Raw genomic sequence first — 21,795 nt, 5'->3', positions numbered from 1 at the left:
CCCTTTTGTCTGTGGTGAATATTGACCATAGACAGAAAGTAAATAGAATGTGCATGCATTTTCCAATAAGATCTCAGACTTTATGGATAAAAAATAAGTGCACTTAAAATAAGTCAACTTATTTTTTTTAAATCCATAAAGTTTGAGTTCGTATATTAAAATAGGCACGGGCGTTATAGTTGTCTGTAAAGCTCCAAAAAGTTCACTTTGAATCGTTCATCTCTGATCTAGCATTGATTTTCTATGTCTATTCTTCGTGTGAGTCGTCGCCATTTTGTTCCAGGCTCCAGTGCTGCGCAGCAAGGAACCCGGCGGACGTCTTGTTCTCTTGCATTTTAACCTTTTTTGTAATACTGGTAACTAACTCGCTTTATTAAATCATTGTTTTGTCTTGATGTCATTGCATTACTATTTAAGGGTAGATCGTTACTTGGAAGCGAGGTGTAAAACGTCCGAGTTAGCTAATGTTAGCAACAACGACTTAGCTCGAGCCTCGTCGCTATCAACCAGGCCACAGAGTTTGGCTAGGCCAAGAAGTATAATATTAGTTGCTAGCATCGAGGCCTTGTAACCAGAGTCTGTCTATACATAGCTGGTAACTAGCTAACGTTTGTTGAATACAATTACCACCCAGTTCATTTTGCCAATGGCATAACGGTGACTGAGTTTAACGTTAGCTAGCTAAGGACGGTTAGACATTTAATTTGCAATAACGTACCTAAAATAGTAAGTGACTGTTTCTATTGTTTAGTTAACTGTTACTGTAACTAGTTAACGTTAGCCAGGTAACTTGGCTTTGGAGTTTATTCAGCCTTTATTTGATCATGGAGTCTTATGTCAGGGAGACCTGAATGTGAATAACAACTTACATAATACACACGCCAATATAAATACAACCAGAACGATTTGTTTCTAGTTACCTTAGTTATTTTGTATTTTGATGTGGGGCAAAAGTTACAAACGCGTGTATCGTAATCTGGAACGTAATTTTTCTAAATCAGTCCTATATAACATGAGTAACGTTAGCTATCTAAATGTTGCAATGCATTTTGTGTTTTCAGTAACTACCACGTATGAAGATGAAAATCGCATTCGCCCAGTAATTCTGGTAATTCGTCTTGCCAATATATTTAATGTTTTATAATTTTACGGTTTAAATAACGTGTTTTTTAGCTGTTTAATTACCTTATTACATTATTCGAAATGTTTGTCCTGGATTGTACGATAACTGCGGTATGTTACTCATCGAAATTGCAAACCTACATCGAGGCTCTCCAAGTTAACAAGATGTTCTGGGGGCCTCTGGACAGATGTGTCAAATGTTACAAACTACATACAGTTTAACATTTTATTATTCCAAATGAAATACATAAAATTGAAGCAATGGGTTGATATCTGAACATATCAAGTAGTATGAGCTGATTGAGCTCCCAATAATGGATTACACAATACCCAGTTGTGTAGTCTGTTATAGTCAAATTCAGTTTGACCCATGCTCTACAATGTTTCCCAACTCTTCCTCTAATATCTCCAACAGTACATATTTATGTTCTGGCCCTGGACAAGCACACCTGATATTACTTGTCAACTAATCATCCAGCCATTGCTAAGTTGGAACAGATGTTTTTGTCAGGGGCTACAACAAAAATGTGTGCTGTTGGGGATACTCCAGGACCGGAGTTGGGAAACAATGGTTAATCATATGCTATTGTGGATGGTGTTGGCACATCCTTGTCATGTTATACATTTTCTCTCTTGATGTTGTTAAAATTTGGTGAGAAACTGCAGTTCAGATACTGTGTTTGTGTGCAAGTCTTTCTCTGTCCTGTACTCTAACCAATTTCTATTCAGTTCTCCAGGGGAGTGTTTTTGTTTTATTTAAATATAGGTTAAGAAGCAGCTTCTTGTCCGTTCCTGAAGATCTTTGGATGTGGGATAGAGTTCATTATAAAGAAAGTAGATTCCCAGAAGATTTTATGCAAAATTCCCACCACTTTTTTTCCACTCAACTTTTTGCCTGCTGGAATCCCTAGAAGCCCCACCCTTACTTATATTTTTCTACAGCATCCTTTATGCCATCAAGTTTAAGAAGAAGTCGAAGATTTTTCTTCCCCCCCCTCTCTTCACCCCATTTTTTTTTCTCTTTTAAAACCTCTCCTTTTTTCCTCTGGCTGTCTTTTTGGATTCGCTTCTATCTCACATTATTCCCCCCATTAACAAAAAATAATCTACAAAAGAATGGACGTTCTTGCACCATCCATCTGTAATGCTTAGCAGTCTGGCTGGAAGGAGTCATAAGGGAGGTCATAAGACGACGAGTGTCTCTGGACAATCCCTTTTTCCTTTTATCTCACGGATCAAGTGTTCCTTCAGGACCTTTGTTGCCACGGAGACACCCTATCAGAAGTGTGTGAGGAAAGGAGGAATCTTCTTAGCCACTACAGGTGAGTTTAGCCCCACAACCCTTTCAAGCAGAGTTTAGTTTCTCTGCAACTTCTACTCTGGGTCATATTCCTGTCGTGGACATTTGAGTAAATGGGTGATACAAAATATATTGAAAGCAGGTGCTTCTACATAGGCCTGGTTCCTGAATGAATTAAGCAATTAGCATCACATCATGGTTAGGGCCAGTTGTCCATTATTTTGGCTACCGTGGCTAGAAGAAAAGAGCTGTGACTTTGAAAGGGGGTCTCAAAGGAGCGTAGGGTTTAAAGGGTGTGTTTGTGTCAGTCACCAGATCCCACCCCAATTATTTTTTTTTAACCAGGTAGGCCAGTTGAGAACAAGTTCTCATTTACAACTGCGACCTGGAAAAGATAAAGCAAAGTGGTGCGACAAAAACAACAGCACAGAGTTACTTACACCTGAGATAAACAAATGTACAGTCAATAACACAATGGGGGGAAAACACAATGAAAAATCCAAATACAGTGTGTGCAAATGTAGTAAGATTAGGGAGGTAAGACAATAAATAAGCCGTAGTGGTGAAGTAATTACAATTTAGCATTAACACTGGAGTGATAGATGTGCATATGATGATGTGCAAGTAGAGATACTGGGGTGCAAAAATAAATACCAATTTGGGGAATGACGTAGTTGGGTGGGCTATTTACAGATTGGCTGTGTACAGGTACAGTGATCGGTAAGCTGCTCAGACAGCTGATGCTTGAATTTAGTGAGGGAGATATCAGTCTCCAGCTTCAGTGATTTTTGCTGTTTTGATGTTAAGCATATCCCAGTTTAGGTCACCTGACAGTACGAACTCTGAAGATAAATAAGGGGCAATCAATTCGCGTATGGAGTCCAGGGCACAACTGGGGGCTTAGGGGGGTCTATAGCAAGTGGCAACAGTGAGAGACTTATTTCTGGAAAGGTGGATTTTGAGAAGTAGAAGCTCAAACTGTTTGGGCACAGACCTGGATCTCTGCAGTAGATTGCAACCCTCCCCCTTTAGCAGTTCTATCTTGGTGGTAAATGTTGTAGTTGGGGATGTAGACTTCAGAATTTGATGGCCTTCCTAGGCCAGGATTCAGACACGGCTAGCACATCAGGGTTGGCGGAGTGTGCTAAAGCTGTGAATAAAACAAACTTAGGGAGGAGGCTTCTGATGTTAACATGATTTTACGGTTACAGAAGTCAACAAATGATAGTCCCTGGGGGAATAGGTGTGGTACTGGGGTCTGCAGGGCCTGAGTTAACCTCTATATCACCAGAGGAGGAGTAGGATGAGGGTACAGCTAAAGGCAGTAAGAACTGGTCGTCTAGTGCGTTGGGAACAGAGAATAAAAGGAGCAGATTTCTGGGTTTAAGTGGGCGCACAATGGATTATGATCATTGTAGTTAATTACCATGTTTTCTGAGCTAAACTATGTAGAATGCTGGCCTACTGGAAACTACAACTCCCTTCTACATTGCATAGTTCAGGCTTCATCTGATTTATCTTGACAAGAACTGCCCATTGAGCTCACAGGAAGAAAAATGTGTAACGAAGTGGAATTCAAATAATTGAACCGATGTCAGTCAATTCGTGCTTTAAAAAAAGTTTGGTTAATCGCTCAGCACTAACCACCATCAACAAAACACCAAATGATGGAATTCCTTGTGGAAGAGTGGCGTTTTATCCCTCCAGTAGAGTTCCAGACACTTGTAGAATCTATGCCAAGTAGCATTGACGCTGTTCCGGCGGCTCGTGGTGGACCAACACCCTATTAATTAAGGCACACTTATGTTGGTGTTTCCTTTATTTAGTCAGTTACCTGTATGTCACCATAGTCCTCAAAGAAATTCAAATTCAACTCTGTGGAGTTCTGTTGCCACAACAGTGAAGCAATCAAGTCCACTAATGGCAGAGAAATGACCATGGCTTCTGTTTCACTGTTGCCAGCCTAGGGAGAGTCCTGTTGGCCCTGAAGAGAACATCCCTGACCCGGACGTGAATCCAGTCCACCATCCTGAACATGACTAACCATGGAGATGACTGCTATTTCTTTTACTACTCCAACTGCGCTAAGGTATGGGTCATAAAGAGAAACTAGCACTGTAGCATTTTCTGTGTTGCTGTGTTTGTGGTGTAAATGCAGCTCTCAGAAGTAAGTATTAACATGGTTGTATTTTTGTCTCCTGGTGCAGGGTGACAGTTGCCCCTTCAGACACTGTGAAGCCGCAATGGGCAGTGAGGTCGTTTGCAGCCTGTGGCAGGAGAGCCGCTGTTTCCGACAGGTCTGCAAGTTCCGCCACATGGAGATCAAGGTTAGGATAGTGCTCTCTTTTTCAGTAGACCATTTATGCCTCAATTTTGTCAAACAAACCAAACATGTATTTCAGGAATATCCCCTTAAAGCTTTGCATACTCAAGGCTGTGTGTGTCTTGAGTTGCCATTACGGAAGTGTAGAGAAATACCCTCTCTTAACCTGGGTCAGGGGTTGTGTGCTTCTGGACTTGTCGGGGGACATTTAAATATTTTTTGGGGTCTCCTTGCAGTAATACCATATTCCCTAGTTTTTCACCTGGCCATTTTGAGGCAATCGGTCATAGCTTTTTAGGGATGAATTTCACTTTGTTTTTTAAAGTGAGCTTTCATAAAGACTCATATGTTGCAAGACATTATGCTATATTTTCTGACCTGCTCTCTTCCCCTCTTACAGAAAAACAGGAAGGAAATTGCTTGTTACTGGGAGAACCAGCCTGCTGGCTGCCAGAAGCCGCACTGTGCCTTCCACCACGAGAAATCACGCTTAATAGACGGCCAATACGTACCGCCCAACAAAAGTGAGTAGTCGCTCTGAAGAGGCCGATCCTGACCAAGCCACCATTAGCTTACTGATCTTTATCTCCTTAGCATCGCATGGCTCATAAAGACATTATTGACATGATTTTCACTTGACATGGTTGTGTATCAGCAGATAAATAACATATTTGGATTCACTTATGAACCTATTTTTCACCAGAACCAGAGTTTATCCATAGTTTCTGAGCTTGATTGTCTTGTCACTCAGGTTCGGCCCTGAAAGAAGAGGAGGAGCCTCATGAGGATTCTTTACCTCCTGTCCCCATCCCCAGCCCGGCCAATCCTCAGCTCCGTGGGGTCATTAAGGCTGAGACTCAGGAGAACGTTCCCAGCCCCACTCACCCGCCTGTGGTTATTAACCCGGCAGATGACGAAGATGAGGATGAAGATGGTGAGAAACGTCATCAAGTTTATTTAAAGTGCAATTTACAAAGGTCACAACACACTTTACACACATTATCACTAGAAAGGAAAAGCAAACAATGTAGAAAGAAACAATAAAAAGCAATATAAAATTTGAACAGCATGTAGTCCGTAGGGCAAGAATGAGCTCGGCAATGGAAAGATAGACAGCGCAGTCACAGAAAGGAGCTCTTAAAGGGGCAGTTGCGCAGAGACAGTGGAGCAGACCTTTAAGGTGATTAAAGTGCTAGGTGAAAATGATATGGATATTTTTGGGTACAGTACAATAGTTTTTTTCCAGAATAATTTGAGAAATACCATTTAAAAGGTATTTTTTGTGTGTGCATGCAGATCAGTTGTCAGAGGGGGAGGACAGCAGGTCTGGCTCAGATGGATCCAGAGTGGTCTCTCCCAGGAAGATGGCCGTGGGCTCCACCTCAGGTAAGAAGAGGACAAAGACACAGAACACATAGAATAGATTAACATCTTAAACAACGCCTGTTTTAACACAGATTTCGTTTCAAACGCTACAAGGGTAGGCTCAAACTTTAGTTGACGGCTTCGCTTTTCAGTGCTTCATTGACAAAAGTGTTGTAATTGAAAGACCTTCGAATGGAACAATCCCTTTAAAAGACATCCGCCAGCTATTTTTATTTTTACTGTTGAAAAGCGATATCCCAAGTATAAATTCATTAAAGTACACATACTAAGGTGTAATAAAAAAGTTGAGTAAAGTAGTATTTTTTGTTAACTTCAAAGAGTTGGGCATTCAAGGAGTTGTTCTGGTGGGAATCCGGTATGTCATTGGCCTCCCCCTTAAGGGCTCCCAAGTGGCGCAACGGTCTAAGGCACTGCATCTCAGTGTTAGAGGCATCACTACAGATCCTGGTTCGATTCCAGGATGTATCACAACCGGCCATGATTGGGAGTCTCAAAGTGAGGTGCACAATTGGCCCTGCGTCGTTAGGGTTTGGCCGGGATAGGCCGTCATTGTAAATAAGAATTTGTTCTTAACTGACTTGCCTAAGTTAAATAATAAAAAGAAAAACAATTAAGGAGCAATAGAGAACAAGAGGAAAGGCCCATCCCACCACTTGTTCTATGTCATGACATACAGTGCCTTCAAAGTATTCATACCCCTTGATTTATTCCACATTGTTACATCCTGAATTCAAAATAGATTCTCACCCATCTACTCACAATACGCCATATTTGTTTGCAAATGCATTGAAAATAAAATACAGATCTCATTTACATAAGTATTCACACCCCTGAGTCAGTACTTTGTAGAAGCACCTTTGGCAGCGATAAGAGTTTAGTTTTTCTGGGCAAGTCTCTAAGAGATTTCCACACCTAGATTGTGCAACATTTACCCATTTTATTATTTTCAAAATTCTTCAAGTTCTGTCAAATTGATTTTTACTAGATAACAAGTTTCAGGTCTTGCCATAGGTTTTCAGGTAGGTTTAAGGCAAAACTAACTTGGCCAGTCAGGAACATTCACTGTCTTGGTAAGCAACTACAGTGTAGATTTGGCTTTGTGTTTTTTAAGTTATTGTTCTGGTGAAAGGTGAATTAATCTCCCAGTGTCTGGTGGAAAGCAGACTGGATCAGTTTTTCCTTTAAGATTATGCCTATGCTTAGCTCCAGTCTGTTTTATTTTTTATCCTGAAACTCCACAGTCCTTAACGATTAAAAGCATACCCATAACAAGATGCCGCCAAAAACTATGCTTGAAAATATGGAGAGTGGTACTCTAATGTTTTGTGTTGGATTTGCCCCAAACATAACATGGTGTATTCAGGACAACAAGTGAATTGTTTTGCCATTTTTTTTATGTATTATGTTAGTACCTTGTAAACAGGATGCATGTTTTTTTTTTGTCTATACAGGCTTCCTTTTCACTCTGTCAATTAGGTTAGAATTGTGGCGTAAATTCAATGTTGTTGATCCAACCTTAGTTTTCCCCTATCACAGTAAACTAACTGTTTGTCACCATTAGCCTCATGGTGAAATCCTTGAGCGGATTTCTTCCTCTCCAACAACTGTTTGCAAGGCACCTCCCTGGTGTTTGGTTGAATCGGTGTTTGAAATTCACTGCTCGACTGAGGGACCTTAAAGATAATTATATGTGGGGTACAGAGATGAGGTAGTCATTTAAAAACCATGTTAAATCCTATTATTGCACATAGTCCATGCAACTTCTTATGTAACTCGTTAAGTACATTTTTACTCAACTTATTTAGGCTTCCCATTAAAAGGTGTTGTATATTTAATGACTCAAGACCAATCAGCTTTATTTAAATAATTAGTGTAATTCTTTTAATGAAAACATTATTCCACTTTGACATTATTGGGTGTTATGTGGACATGGACTCACTCACTGTCAATAATAGGGTTTAACATGGTTTTAGAATGACCACCTCATCTCTGTATTGGTCTTACAAATTAATTTCCAGGCAGACTACTTAGTTGTATTTTCTCACGTGTTTCACTTTCTTACATCTCATAACACGGACCAACACTTTACATGTTACGTTTTATATATTTTTTCAGTTGGCCATGAAGAGCCACATGAACACACTTGGTTCGCACAAGGTGCTTGCGGTACTTAATTTTGACGCTCTGAAATTAAGTACTGGAATACCTTAAATCACATTTTCTCAAGTTAGTACTTGAATTAAAATGAGAGAACAGACCTGTTTAATGAAAAATATCGGTCTTGCAAAATAATTTCCAGGCAGACTGCAGATGTTTTTTTTTAACGTGTTTTGCTCTCTGGTTGCCAGGCAAACTCGCTCATTCCACCAACACTGCCACTCAGCCAGCCAGGTGCAGAACAAGTGCTTCCAAATGTCACATCGATAGCTAAACTGCCTGGCAAATGTAGATTCAGTCGTTGAATGAGTATACAACTGGCAAATAGTTGCTTATATTTAAGTCCAATTTCAATGTAGTTCAAGGGCTCTGGCTATTAGCTACAGTGGGGCAAAAAAGTATTTAGTCAGCCACCAATTGTGCAAGTTCTCCCACTTAAATATGAGGCCTGTAATTTTGATCATATGTACACTTCAACTATGACAGACAAAATGAGGAAAAAAATTCCAGAAAATTACATTGTAAGATTAATTTATTTGCAAATTATGGTGGAAAATAAGTATTTGGTCAATAACAAAAGTTTCTCAATACTTTTATATACCCTTTGTTGGCAATGACAGAGGTCAAACGTTTTCTGTAAGTCTGGAGACTGGCTAGGCCACTCCAAGACCTTGAAATGCTTCTTACGAAGCCACTCCTTCGTTGCCCGGGCGGTGTGTTTGGGATCATTGTCATGCTGAAAGACCCAGCTACGTTTCATCTTCAATGCCCTTGCTGATGGAAGGAGGTTTTCACTCAATTACACGATACATGGCCCCATTCATTCTTTCCTTTACACGGATCAGTCGTCCTGGTCCCTTTGCAGAAAAACAGCCCCAAAGCATGATGTTTCCACCCCCGTGCTTCACAGTAGGTATGGTGTTCTTTGGATGCAACTCAGCATTCTTTGTCCTCCAAACACGACGAGTTGAGTTTTTACCAAAAAGTTATATGTTGGTTTCATCTGACCATGACATTCTCCCAATCTTCTTCTGGATCATCCAAATGCTCTCTAGCAAACTTCAGACGGGCCTGGACATGTACTGGCTTACGCAGGGGGACACGTCTGGCACTGCAGGATTTGAGTCCCTGGCGGCGTAGTGTGTTACTGATGGTAGGCTTTGTTACTTTGGTCCCAGCTCTCTGCGGGTCATTCACGAGGCCCCCCCGTGTGGTTCTGGGATTTTTGCTCACCGATCATTTTGACTCCACGGGGTGAGATCTTGCGTGGAGCCCCAGATCGAGGGAGATTATCAGTGGTCTTGTATCTCTTCCATTTCCTAATAATTGCTCCCACAGTGGATTTCTTCAAACCAAGCTGCTTACCTATTGCAGATGCAGTCATCCCAGCCTGGTGCAGGTCTACAATTTTGTTTCTGGTGTCCTTAGACAGCTCTTTGGTCTTGGCCATAGTGGAGTTTGGAGTGTGACTGTTTTAGGTTGTGGACAGGTGTCTTTTATACTGATAACGAGTGGAGGACAGGAGCCTCTTAAAGAAGTTACAGGTCTGTGAGAGCCAGAAATCTTGCTTGTTTGTAGGTGACCAAATACTTATTTTCCACCATAATTTGCAAATAATTTCATTAAAAATCCTACAATGTGATTTTCTGGATTTCTTTTCCTCATTTTGTCTGTCATAGTTGAAGTATACCTATGATACATTACAGGCCTCACATCTTTTGAAGTGGGAGAACTTGCACAATTGGTGGCTGACTAAATACTTAGTAGCTAGCTTGCTAGAAGGATGAAGGTAGAAGCTAATGTTGAATGGAGCCTGACCTTGCAAGCAGCATTTGACTGAAATTAAGCTAGCTATAATCAAAAGATGGGTTACTAGAAGGGTTGGGATGGGTTACTAGAAGTTCTCATAATTTATTTTTATAGAGATTAGTTAGACAGTGGTGAGTGAGGCTGCATTGAAGCAAGCAGGGAAGTACAGGGGTTCCCAAACCTGCGGTCCAGGACCCATGTGGGGTCCCCTAAAATTTAAATAGAGTCCCCTGATAGAATCTCTAATCTTATCAAACACACAAATAACTTGTTTTTCTTCAAATGGGTATTGAATACATTTTAGAGTCAACTAAGGGCATTTTACACTGTCAGAAATCACATTCATGTCATGTGTTGGGAAAGCCTGTGGGACCTAAAATTTTGTGAAATAAAATACATTTTAAATATAAAAGACAATTTAATATGTCCACTGAACAAAAATATAAATGAAACATGCAACAATTTCAAAGATTTTTGAAAGATTTACAATTCATAAGGAAATCAGTCAACATCATCAGTACTGACTTACCACTTACGCTATGTAGTGAAACAAGTATTATTGAGTAGAAGGTTTAAGGTAATGAATAGTCAGTTATTTGAGGCTGTGAAAATGTACTGTTGTCTGGTGGTAACTAGAAACAATTGCATATAGAATACATTACATTGATGCTTGAATTATTAGTGCTTCAAAAAGCCCACCCGCCCTTCTCTGCGGCACCAAAGCTGCCAGTCGGAAGCAAGATGCTATTAACCTCTCTGGGATCGTTCGAGACACTAGCGTCCCACCTCGCCAACAGCCAGTGAAATTGCAGGGTGCCAAATTCAAAACAACAGAAATCTCAATTAAAATTCCTCAACCATACAAGTATTTTACACTTCTCGTTAATCCAACCACAGTGTCCGATTTCAAAAGGGATTTTCGGCAAAAGCAGAACATGTCATTATGTTAGGTCAGCAACTAGTCACAGAAAGCATTCAGCCATTTTCCAACCAAAGAGAGGTGTCTCACAAAGCAGAAATAGGTAAAATGAATCACTAACCTTTGATGATCTTCATCAGATGACACTCCCAGGACTCAATGTTACACAATACATGTATGTTTTGTTCGATCAAGTTCATATCCAAAAACCTCAGTTTACATTGGCGCCATGTTCAGAAATGCCTCAAACATCTGGAGAAATTGCAGAGAGCCATGTCAAATAACATAAATACTCATCATAAACTTTGAAAGATACATGTTTTACATATAATTAAAGATAAACTTGTTAATGCAAGCGCTGTGTCAGATTTCAAAAAAGCTTTATGGCAAAAGCACAATATTCAATAATCTGCGAACCGCGTTCAGCCACAAAAGCAAGCCATACAGTTACCAGCCAAATTGTGGAGTCAACAAGTAATAAATAGCATTAAATCTTCACTTACCTTTGCTGATCTTCGTCGGAATGAACTCCCAGGACTCCCACAAGAAATGTTTGTTTTGTTCGATTACGTCCATATTTATGTCCAAATTCCTCCTTTAGTTCACTATTCCAAAGGCACAATGCGTGAGCGCAAAATCCAGACAAATTCAAGAGTTCCATTAGTTTGTAGATGTTTACAACCAATCCTTAGGATATTTTTATAATAAATCTTCAATAATATTCCAGGAAAAAGGAACGCGCAGAAAACAACTGATTGGCCTCAGCCTAGTCCACTTGTTGATACAGCTCTTATTCGACATCCTTCCACAATTAGAAGCCTCAATCAACTTTCTAAAGACTTGACATCTGCTGGAAGCCTTGGGAAGTGCAATCTGGTCCCATAGACACAGCATATTGGGTAGGCAATCACTTAAATGAAACTACAAACCTCAGATTTCCCACTTCCTGGTTGAATTTGTCTCAGGTTTTCTCCTGCCATATGAGTTCTGTTATACTCAGACATCATTCAAACAGTTTTAGAAACTTCAGTGTTTTCTATCCAATACTACTAATATGCATATATTAGCATCTGGGACAGAGTAGCAGGCAGTTTACTCTGGGCACCTTATTCATCCAAGCTACTCAATACTGCCCCCCTGTCACCAAGAAGTTAAGTAGTATCTTCCCAAATGCCCAATTATAAAGTCTAAATTAAGCTGGAATTGTCTAGTAATGCAAATAGGAAGTGTGTTCACCAGTGGACATGTCCCAATTCTCTTCTTATTAGTGCTAACACTCATATGTATTAAATAAGTGGTGAAACAATGTATTATTGAATAGAACTTGCAAGGTAGTGATGAATACGAAGTTCATTTTTTCATGGGGTTGTAGCTATATACTGCCATCTGGTGGCCACTAGAAACAATTGCATAATATTAACTATTACAAAGTTCTCATTTACAACTGCGACCTGGCCAAATTAATGGTATTTGAAAATAAATATTACTGCTTTAAAAAGGTACTTAAGACCTTGAATTTGACTTGCCACTATCTGTACGAACCCTGAATTAATCTATTTTAAATTCAGGATGTAAGACAACAAAATGTGGGAAACGTCAAGGGGTGTGAATACAATCTGAAGGCACTGTACCTGGACCACATATTGAGGCGTTCCTTTTGTTAAGTAAATCAGGTGTTAAGAGGTGAAAACGAGACTGGAGTGACCCCATGTTCTTTGAGTGGCCCCTATGACTCTGATTGGCTAACAGTGTTTCTTTGGCACAGATGATTCGCTGGACTTTGGTGTCAGAACCTTGGAGGAGATCAGACTGAGGAAAGCGCTGAAAGCCAGTATGAGGAGAGCTGGTGAGTTCATCTTTCCTCTTACCGCCCAAATACATTTACTATTGCCTTTTGTGTTATTATGTTGTAATTGATGAGGTGTGAGTTTATCAACTGTACTTTGTCAGGTTATCCAGTTCCTGGTCAGGGCTCAGATCAGCGGAACAATGGTGCCAGCGGAGAGAAGGAGAACATGAGATCCTTCATCCGGCCATCTCTCTTTACAGCCAAGGATGGTAAGAATCATTGAACACTGATCTAACTGAGCCTTGTGTATAGATTAACACAAGATCCCAGATTGTATGTTGTTGAAGTGAATCGCACAAGTACATATGAACACACACTTGCTGCCCCCTCAGACACTGTGGTCTTTGGTGAAGAGACCGTGAGACGCAATGTTGCGGACAGGCTTGGGAAGAGAATAACAGTCAAAGGTAAATGTTTTCAATTATCTTGTTTGTCTATAAAATGTAAGGAAGTCAATGGTAGCCTCGAGGTTAGTGTCGGGCCAGTAACCAAAATGTTGCTGGTTCGAATACCGGAGCCGACAAGGTGAAAATTCTGTCGCTGTGCCCCTGAGCAAGGCACTTAACCTCAATTGATGCTGGCTGTGACCCCAGTTGGGATATGCAAAAAACACATTTCCATGACATATTTGTCAAGTCTAAGTGGAAAAATGTAAGCACCCCCAAATAATAATAATAATTGTTAGAGGTAGATGTACAGTGTTAAATTAACTACAAAATTACACTCATTATTGGTGGTACCATTGGTCACCAACACTAAGCTTCCATGATCTCTGACCTTTTAGAAGTTCCTGCCGGGGGTGACCTGCCAATGAAACGCTGTCTGGCCGAGCGCCTCGGGAGGAAAATGGACGAGAGTGAAACGGACCTGCCGCCTCAGAAAGGTATGCGAGGGGAAATGACAATCAAATATCCCCAATGGATTGATTTACCTCAGACTATCAGGAATACTAGTTTTTAATTTAGAAAATATAATTGAAATGGCATGTTAGCCTCTGTTCTTTTGTTTGCTGCACAAAACATTTAGACATTTTTGGCAATGGAAAACTAAAATGAGCGTTTATTGGACAGGTATTAGTGGTCCCTCCCAGTTTGTCTTTTGTGCCTGATGAATGACCCAGGTTGTACTAATTGAGTTACATTAAGATGGAACTGGGTTGAACCAGGTTATGGCTCATCACATGACCAAGCGAAACCAGTGAGGGAGGCACCATGCCTGCTCGAATGGAACGGTAATCTGTGCCAGTCTGTCGTATTGTTCAGAAACAGCTCTTTCCTATAAAACATGTTAGACTTTTCCAACTATACTGAATAAAAATATAAACACAACATGCAACAATTTCTAAGATTTTACTGAGTTAGTTCGTAGAAGGAAATCAGTCGGTTAAAAATAAATAAATTAGGCCCTAATTTATTGATTTCACATGACTGCAATGGAAGCGGCCTTGGAGGGCACAAAGACAGAAATACTCAACATTTTGGAAAAATAAGATTTTTGTGCATATGTTGCATTTCTGGGATCTTTTATTGGTTGAGGTTGAGTTCAATAACTACAAGCAGATGTATGGGGAAATGCCGGCGGAAGCTTTGAATATTCTATTACCAATGGCAGAGATAGTATATGTTTGCATCAGATACCACCTATGTTGAAGTCAGAACAGGTCAGACTAAACCTACCTAACACAGTGATCAGGCTGGTTCCACTGGGCTAGGTTATGCCCTGGACCAGAGTATGTGAGCGCAGCTGGAGCAGAGCGTGCCCAATTTGACTGGAGAGTTCCAGTGGTGCTCACTTCAGGAGCTCAGGGCATGCCCGTCCCAGTATGTATTTGTAGGCTACTTGTGTGCTGCTATAGCTATTGGCATGGAGTTTGCTAAATATTTTCATAAAGGAAGTGATTAAACATACAGGTACTAAGTCAAGGTGAGGACCAAAAGCAAGAGAGGGAGTGTGGTGATGTAGTGTCCACAACTAAAAAAATCATTGTGCAATCTGAAAAGACCCAAATCCCAAAAGCATACTAAAGTGTTAACAGAAAGTAACGAGGTGTTTTGCTAGCTGTCATTGTAGAAAAAATAAAAAATCTGATCTCTTGCATTCATTTTCATTCTATTATCTATACAAAAGGCTATTCTGGATTTTGGCTCATTAGGCCTGACATATCATTTATTTTCAAGGAGCTTTCTGATTTGATAGGGTTAATTTGCCTAAAAACCTTCAGGCCTACCTATACATTTAAAAAAAAAAAAAATTCTACATCCCTGCCCAGCTTGGCAAGAGTGGCCAGAAGGATTTCTAGCATCCCCAGTAGCGCTGCAACTGCGGAGATGTTATTCTCCACTGCTGGACTGCTCTCCCATGAGCCTGAAACCACTGGCTAAACGTGTTTCTAAAAGTGAATTCAAAGGCACTGAAGACTGAGGCTTTTTGTTTATTTAATTCTAAATAAATCACAGCCTATATGCAATTTATTCACTATAATGATTTAATACAAGAAAATATTGTATTAGCCATAGCTGCATTCAATTAATTTGTGCCCTGCACCTCGGAGGCTGACTGTTTAGTATAAATTCCACTAATTTAAAGTGGCATAGAAATATGACAATTGCTAAAGTGGGCAAATAGTTAGTAGAAAACAACTTTGCCATATGTCAAATTTACTTGAGAGAAATGGCAATGTTGCCATTATATGACTAAGTTTGTCAAAAAATAGTTAGCAATGCTTCAAATCAAATTTTATTGATGTTTGCTAGCTGAAATACTGTGGTCCCCTCAATCTTAGTTAGCTGGCTGAATTTAGTGCATCTAAAGTTAATCTGGCAACATCACAATCATGACAAAGGTTTTTCTACTAGCTTTGTCAGCATGCCAGGCTAGATAATGCTATAGCAGCCCATTGGATTCCATTAAAATGTGACCTCTAGCATTGAGGTGAGTAGCTACCAGAACTGTTGTTGAATCCAATGGCCTGTTAAAGCATTAGCTAGCCTAGCATGCTGACAAAAACTAGCAGTCTTTCAAGCTTCTTGATTTGTCAGTTCGGGTAATGGGATAATTTAGAGTACGCTGCCATCTCCTATACCTGAATTGAGGCACATTTTCCCAAGTCATATCTCACGCCAGCTCCGCACTGTTCTGGTCGTGGCATAGCTACGTTCTGACTAGAGAGAATATAATGAAGCTCTAGTCTGTTTCTGGCTAGGTAGCTAGCTAGGTAACGTCAGCTATGCTAGAGATGATAATGATTGTCAAAATATACATAACCAGCCGTATGGTCTAGCTAGCATTATACTCACCATCATTGGGGACCAACAAGCTTCAACCACTTATTCCGCATGGTATGGTACTAGGGTCCTTCAGCAGGGCATGCAAACTGGAGCGCCATAGTCAATCTGTATAGGGCTATTCATTCTCAAACGGCAGTAATCCTTTTAATGTGCTAGGGGCGATGAAACAAGAGTCCCATTCAATGAAGGTAGGTGAAGGGGCGATTTGTATGTGGAGCTTGGCAAAGGGGGCCATGAATTGTTGATGTAATTGTAATTCAAACCCAACCTTACCTTACTGTGAGACTGACAAATCATCCCATTTACACTTTGTAGTCAATTTTGAGATGAGATTAAATGTTTGACTCGTATTGATGCCATTTTCAAAGGGATTAGTTGTTTTTTAGGGGCAGTGGCCCTTCAACCTAGGTCACTTTTAGAACGGGGCACCTGGGGTGTATTCATTATGCCAATTCTGTTGCAAAATGTTTTTTAAATGGAAGTAAACTAAATGGGGAGGGACCTACCTGTTTTTGTCCAACAAACTTGTTTTACTGTTTGGACTAATGATTACACCCCTGGCTCACACCTGGGAGGCAGCCGGCTTCCAAATTGAATGCAATCAACACTAACCAGGTTCACCTGGGGCATGCCCAGGGCGTTAATTGAATCCCATCATTGGTTAAAGTCCCTGATTAGTGGTTAAGCAGAATCAGGTGTCTGTTCTGGAACAAAGGAATCCACGTTAGATTCCCTCTAGGACCATCTGTACCACAGGATATGCATAATTGTTAGATACTAAAGTAAAAGTGGTGTTTAAAGTAATTGTCATTGATAATTTGAATTCATTTCATGTTTGTTTTTTCAACCCTTAGCTCTGAAACCTGTCAGGGATAGATTGGGATTACCTGTTGAACCCACTACTGCCTCTGAATCAGGTAAAATCATTAACTTGCCTCTCACAATTAACAAATGTCTTTCAAAAAGTGCTTTGGGTGGCTCGTACAATCTTCATTAGAAATGGGTATCTTTTAACAGTATACAATTATTGTTGTTTGTAAATGTTGAATGAAATGTATTATTGTTTGTATTTTAATCTCTAACCTCTCCCTCAGCTGAGAGCAACAGTAAGAATACAGCACCGGAAATAATCCGCATCAAAACCCTGGAGGAAATCAGGGGGGAGAAGTTGGCTAAGTCCCAAGGACAAGCTGTGGGGGACCACCCTCTCCCTTCAACTCCTGATACCACCAGTACCAGCAAGGCCCCAAAGAGAGGCACCACTGGCAAACCTGCAGTCAGCCTCCACGTGAAGACCTTCTCTGAGATCCTCCACGCCAAGAGAAAGCTGGAGGAGGACCAGCAGAAAGGCCCCAGCCTCAGAAAGGCCAAGCAGGAGGCTATGGAAGCATCTCCAGGGAACTCCCAGGCCCAGGGACCCACTGAGCCAGCCATGCCCAGTCGGGGCACATCTCCTGGAGGTGGAGTCAAGGTAAAGACCCTGGAGGAGATCCGCAGGGAGAAGGCAGCCAAGATGCAGGCCCGCGGACAGGTGTCCAACGGAAAAATCCCAGGCTCAGCCTCTGGAGAGGGAGGCACCAAGAAGCCCCTGGGACTGCGCATCAACAAAGCAGCTTCTTCTGGTAAGGAGTTTATTATTGATTTGATATAAACCTTTTAGAATTTCTCATAGTAATTTACATTGTAAGGTGGCTTGACCCAACTAGCTGCAGTGTCTTGTATAATTCTAAGACATTCTTTTGTTGTCCTGACAGCTGCCAGCACTACCACCCAGAAGACATCTGAGGTGACCGAGAAGAGGGAGAGTTCTGTTGCTACTGAGGTAAGAATTGTGTCCTTCTGTATGAATACTGTACATCCAAATATGTAGTTATACTCAATCAGCTCTGTTAGTCACTGAATGTCACTATTCCTCTGGTCCTTAGGCGAGCCCTGCTAACGGTAGGAGTGATGCTGTGTCTGGTGACAGTGTGAAGGTGAAGACCTTTGAGGAGATCATGCGTGAGAAGAGGCTCCGCAGGCAACAGCTGCAGGAAGAGCAGGCCTCGTCCACCAGCCAACCAGAGGGCTCTGCCGAGGCAGACTCTTTCCCAAAACAGGCCACAGGCCCCGCCCTCCAGCGGGAGAAGAGGGTGTGTGTGAGCACCCCTGCCGCCTCCTCTCCCCCCTCAATCACCCTGGAGGCACCTGCCCAGGCACCCAAAGCCCCCGTTCGCCAGCGCATCACCCTCAAACCCAAGGCTGCCTCTCCTTTGCCCTGCGCCACCTCCCCCCAGCAGGGGTCTCCACTGAGGCAGGCAGAGGCAGACGCCCCCTCACTCAGCCCCAGGAGTTCCAGCACTGCCCCAGGCAAGAGGAAGAGAGGCTCCCCAGGCGGTGCCAGTCCCCCAAAGCAGGCTGCCGCAGCAGCGGCCTCCCCTGGGCCCTCTGTGAAAGGTTCGCCGGTTGAGAAGGCTCAGGATGGAGCCCAGAAGAAGTCCCCAGGGCAAGCTACTGAAGCTAAAGGTATATGCCTCCAGAGAGAAATCCTCTCGCAAGCTCTTTTCTACACTTATCTAGAAAGCCTATGCAAAGATCAACTCCAAAGTATTAGTCTGACATCCTGTGTGCTGTTGTTGCAGTGAGGCCCAAGCTGAACGTGAGGCCTTCTGTTATGAAGCTGGCTGCCCAGGTGAAACCAGGCCAGAAGAGAACATCAGCGAGATCTGCTGTCGCTGCAGTCAAACCCCTCAATAGCACCTATGCAGTGCAGGAGGAGCCACTGCAGGAACTGCCCTGCAAACGGAGAGGGGTATGTCTCAAAGCTCACTCTCTCAGGCTGGTCACTAGAAACACACGTCGATTTTGGATGTTTGAAAAGGTCCTGAGAATGTCAATATATATGCAGTCGTCAACGCTCACAACAAAATGCATATATGTATGTGTATATATATATATATATATATATATATATATATATATATATACACACACACACTGGGCTCAAACTCACAACGTTCAGAACCAGAGTGCTCTGCTCAGACCACTGCACCTCAATTCAAAATTGTCCAGCAAGCAGGGAGAGGACTTGATTAATTTAGTTTTATGCTTTCCCTAAACCATAGCCCTAACCTTAACCACTCTGAATAAATACCTAAACTCCTTTGTTTCTGTTTTAAGCCTGTAACCATGCATAATTAACCCTGTAACCACGTTAAATTAATTGGTCAAAAGTAGCCGATTGTCCAATTTCGTCAAATTCCGAAGTGAAACAGAGTAAGTTGCTCTCTCAGCATAGTAGGGTTTCCTTTTGATGTTATGGAGATGTACTTTGAACAACCACTGTTATTGTAACCTGTGTTAACTTTGTGTTCTCTCCAGGTGTCCTCTACTTCCTCCAGTGTGAAAGCGCAGATAAGCCCTGTGGTCTCCAGGAGACCCCCCACCCCCCCGGGCCCTGGCCTCAGCTCCAGCCCCCTGAGAGAGGAGTTTCAAGCAGTCCCTGTCAACCAACATAGCCCAGCCATCACCACAGCAGCCCCAGAGACCTGCGTAGTCCCACAGAGGTAACACTGGCAAACTGCTCTGCGGTTACAACTCACCTGTATACTGTCATATGATTAAACCCAGCATAAAGCCAAACATCAATGGCTAAATGAGCTTAAACTCTGTTCTCCTCTCTAGCTCTGTGGTGAATACACCTATCCAGCCCAAGCCCCGGCGGCCCAGCGTTGCGATGTCTCGCTCGGCCGCAACAGCCCCTTCCGCTAGTTCCTCAACCTCCGCCATGGACGAATTCGACGAGTTGATGAACGAGTTCACAGATGACCGTCTGGACGATGACCTGGAGCTGGATCCAGGCAAGGGAGAGGATGACTACCTGCTGGAGCTGTCTGAGATGATTGACAGCTAGACTGGCCTACCTGATACCCCGTACGTGACCCTTGACCAACGCCTATGTTAATGTCACCTGATACCCTGTTCACGACCCCTGACCGACAGTAACTCCTACATTCATCAACACCAATATAATTTCAAATGATCACCAGAACTAAACACCAGTTGAACGTCAACCTATTACCAGCGCAACTGGCTGGGTATCACCTATCACTGCCATAGAGGGTTGATTTGACAGATTTCTTCATTGATTTGGGGAGGATATATGTATTTGTTACTGATTCCCAACCACCACTGTCTATCAACCCATGTCATCGGAGTAGACTAAGGTTGCTACAATATGTCAGAGGGGACTGGTGGGCTTATTTTATTTTTCTTTAATTAAAACACATTGTATTTTGTGTTTTAGATGGTGTTGTTTTTACTCTTTTTAATTCATGATTAACTTTTTGTGTCCTGGAGAAACCATCCTTCATGTGTTTTAATTTCTGCACCTTTTATTATTATTTGATTTACAGTGCTAGTGATATACTCGTAAGAATTATATCTTTGTTCATTTTCCTTTTATGCCCTTTTCTTTGTCCCGAAAGAGAACATGAAAAAGCAACCGTTTGGTTGGAGAATTACATAAATAAAAAAAAATCTAACATCCTCAGGTAATTCCCCATCTTGCATTGAAAGGACAAAAGCATGTTTTGCCTGTCACCTATGGATGTTAAATCATTGTTGCAGAAAGAGTGAATTTGTGTACTGTGTATGCCTAGACTGCTTTAAATGGAGTAACAGTAACTACACATTCTACTGCACTTAAAATAGTTAACCTGCTTTGCCTCCTGTATCTGTCATGTCCCACATCTACTGACTCAAACTAATGTACAAAGTTTTTGTTCTCCTAGTTTTGGACTGATCACTGTAAATGTGGAACTGTTGGAACGGACTAAGTTGGATTTGAGGTTAATTGAATAAGCATGGAACGATGGTTTTGAAGTATGAAATTAAGGTGTGTACCCTTTTTGGCTGTTAGCTTTTCTGTTTTGTCTTACAGAAGCTAACTCACTGAAATATGTCAATTTTTTTTTTAAATACACCCACCATGTTCCTCTGTTTCTGCGCCGTGTATTTTTGGTCCAAAGAAATATGTTCGGACCACATTTTAACCTATCCAATTAATCTGACCATGACCCACTCAAAACAGTTGAAAATGAAACATTACTCCTTTCACTGTTCAACATCCAGCCTGTTCGCTATTTAACTTTTGTTACAAATGTTTTTTTTGCTCTTAATGTGAAAAGCAGCTTCTCAGGGAGTACTTATTTGCTGTCTGAGTTTGAACCTATTTGTACTGTTCATACACAATGTTATAATTCAACAGACAATTTCCATTTTTCTCTGCTAGCATGTGACATTTCGTTGTTTGAGTACCTCCTGTTCCACGTTGACTGATCAGATTATATATGCTGATCAGTTTTACGATCTGGAGTGAAGAGCCTGTTTGTGTATCTGTACCTGCTTGGGCCTGTCCTGATATTCATGATCTAAATCTCTAAAGGGCGTTGAAACTAAATAAAAATGCTTTTATGAAGATGTGCTTTCATCCAGGGTGTTTATTCCAGATGTCCCGCAAATAGAAGACATTCAAAGGCATGTTGATCTTACTGAGAACGTGTTTCCTTTACAGCTACATTTGGAAAACTGAGTGCCGTGGAGGTCATGTTTCAGTTCATTATGTCGGTGGTTGTCAAACCTCTCCTTGGGGACACCCCAGAC

General features: G+C 41.5%; 1 protein-coding gene across 6 annotated transcripts; it reads left to right on the top strand.

Annotated features, from left to right (window-relative positions):
- The first annotated feature begins 248 nt into the window (after positions 1-248).
- zc3h11a (zinc finger CCCH-type containing 11A) lies at positions 249-21,610 on the top strand. Of its 6 annotated transcripts, none has more exons than XM_035778303.2 (19): positions 249-356; positions 1,062-1,108; positions 2,374-2,444; positions 4,385-4,511; positions 4,630-4,749; positions 5,146-5,269; positions 5,497-5,679; positions 6,042-6,131; positions 12,782-12,862; positions 12,967-13,074; positions 13,198-13,272; positions 13,650-13,748; positions 17,007-17,069; positions 17,247-17,774; positions 17,907-17,974; positions 18,078-18,657; positions 18,774-18,943; positions 19,513-19,697; positions 19,816-21,610. In XM_035778303.2, the coding sequence occupies exons 4-19, from the start codon at positions 4,458-4,460 to the stop codon at positions 20,042-20,044; spliced, it is 2,757 nt and encodes a 918-aa protein (XP_035634196.1). In that variant the 5' UTR covers positions 249-356; positions 1,062-1,108; positions 2,374-2,444; positions 4,385-4,457; the 3' UTR covers positions 20,045-21,610. The 6 variants fall into 6 exon arrangements, with proteins under 6 accessions (XP_035634196.1, XP_035634194.1, XP_035634192.1 ...); XM_035778301.2 differs by having other exon boundaries at positions 260-356; positions 1,889-2,444; XM_035778299.2 differs by having other exon boundaries at positions 289-356; positions 1,852-2,444.
- The last annotated feature ends 185 nt before the right edge of the window (positions 21,611-21,795 follow it).

The sequence above is a fragment of the Oncorhynchus keta genome, chromosome 10 (genome assembly GCF_023373465.1).
Source record: "Oncorhynchus keta strain PuntledgeMale-10-30-2019 chromosome 10, Oket_V2, whole genome shotgun sequence".
Classification (NCBI taxonomy): Eukaryota; Metazoa; Chordata; class Actinopteri; order Salmoniformes; family Salmonidae; genus Oncorhynchus; species Oncorhynchus keta.
The sequence above is the reverse complement of the archived record's forward strand: the minus strand, read 5'-3'. Positions and strand labels throughout refer to the sequence as shown.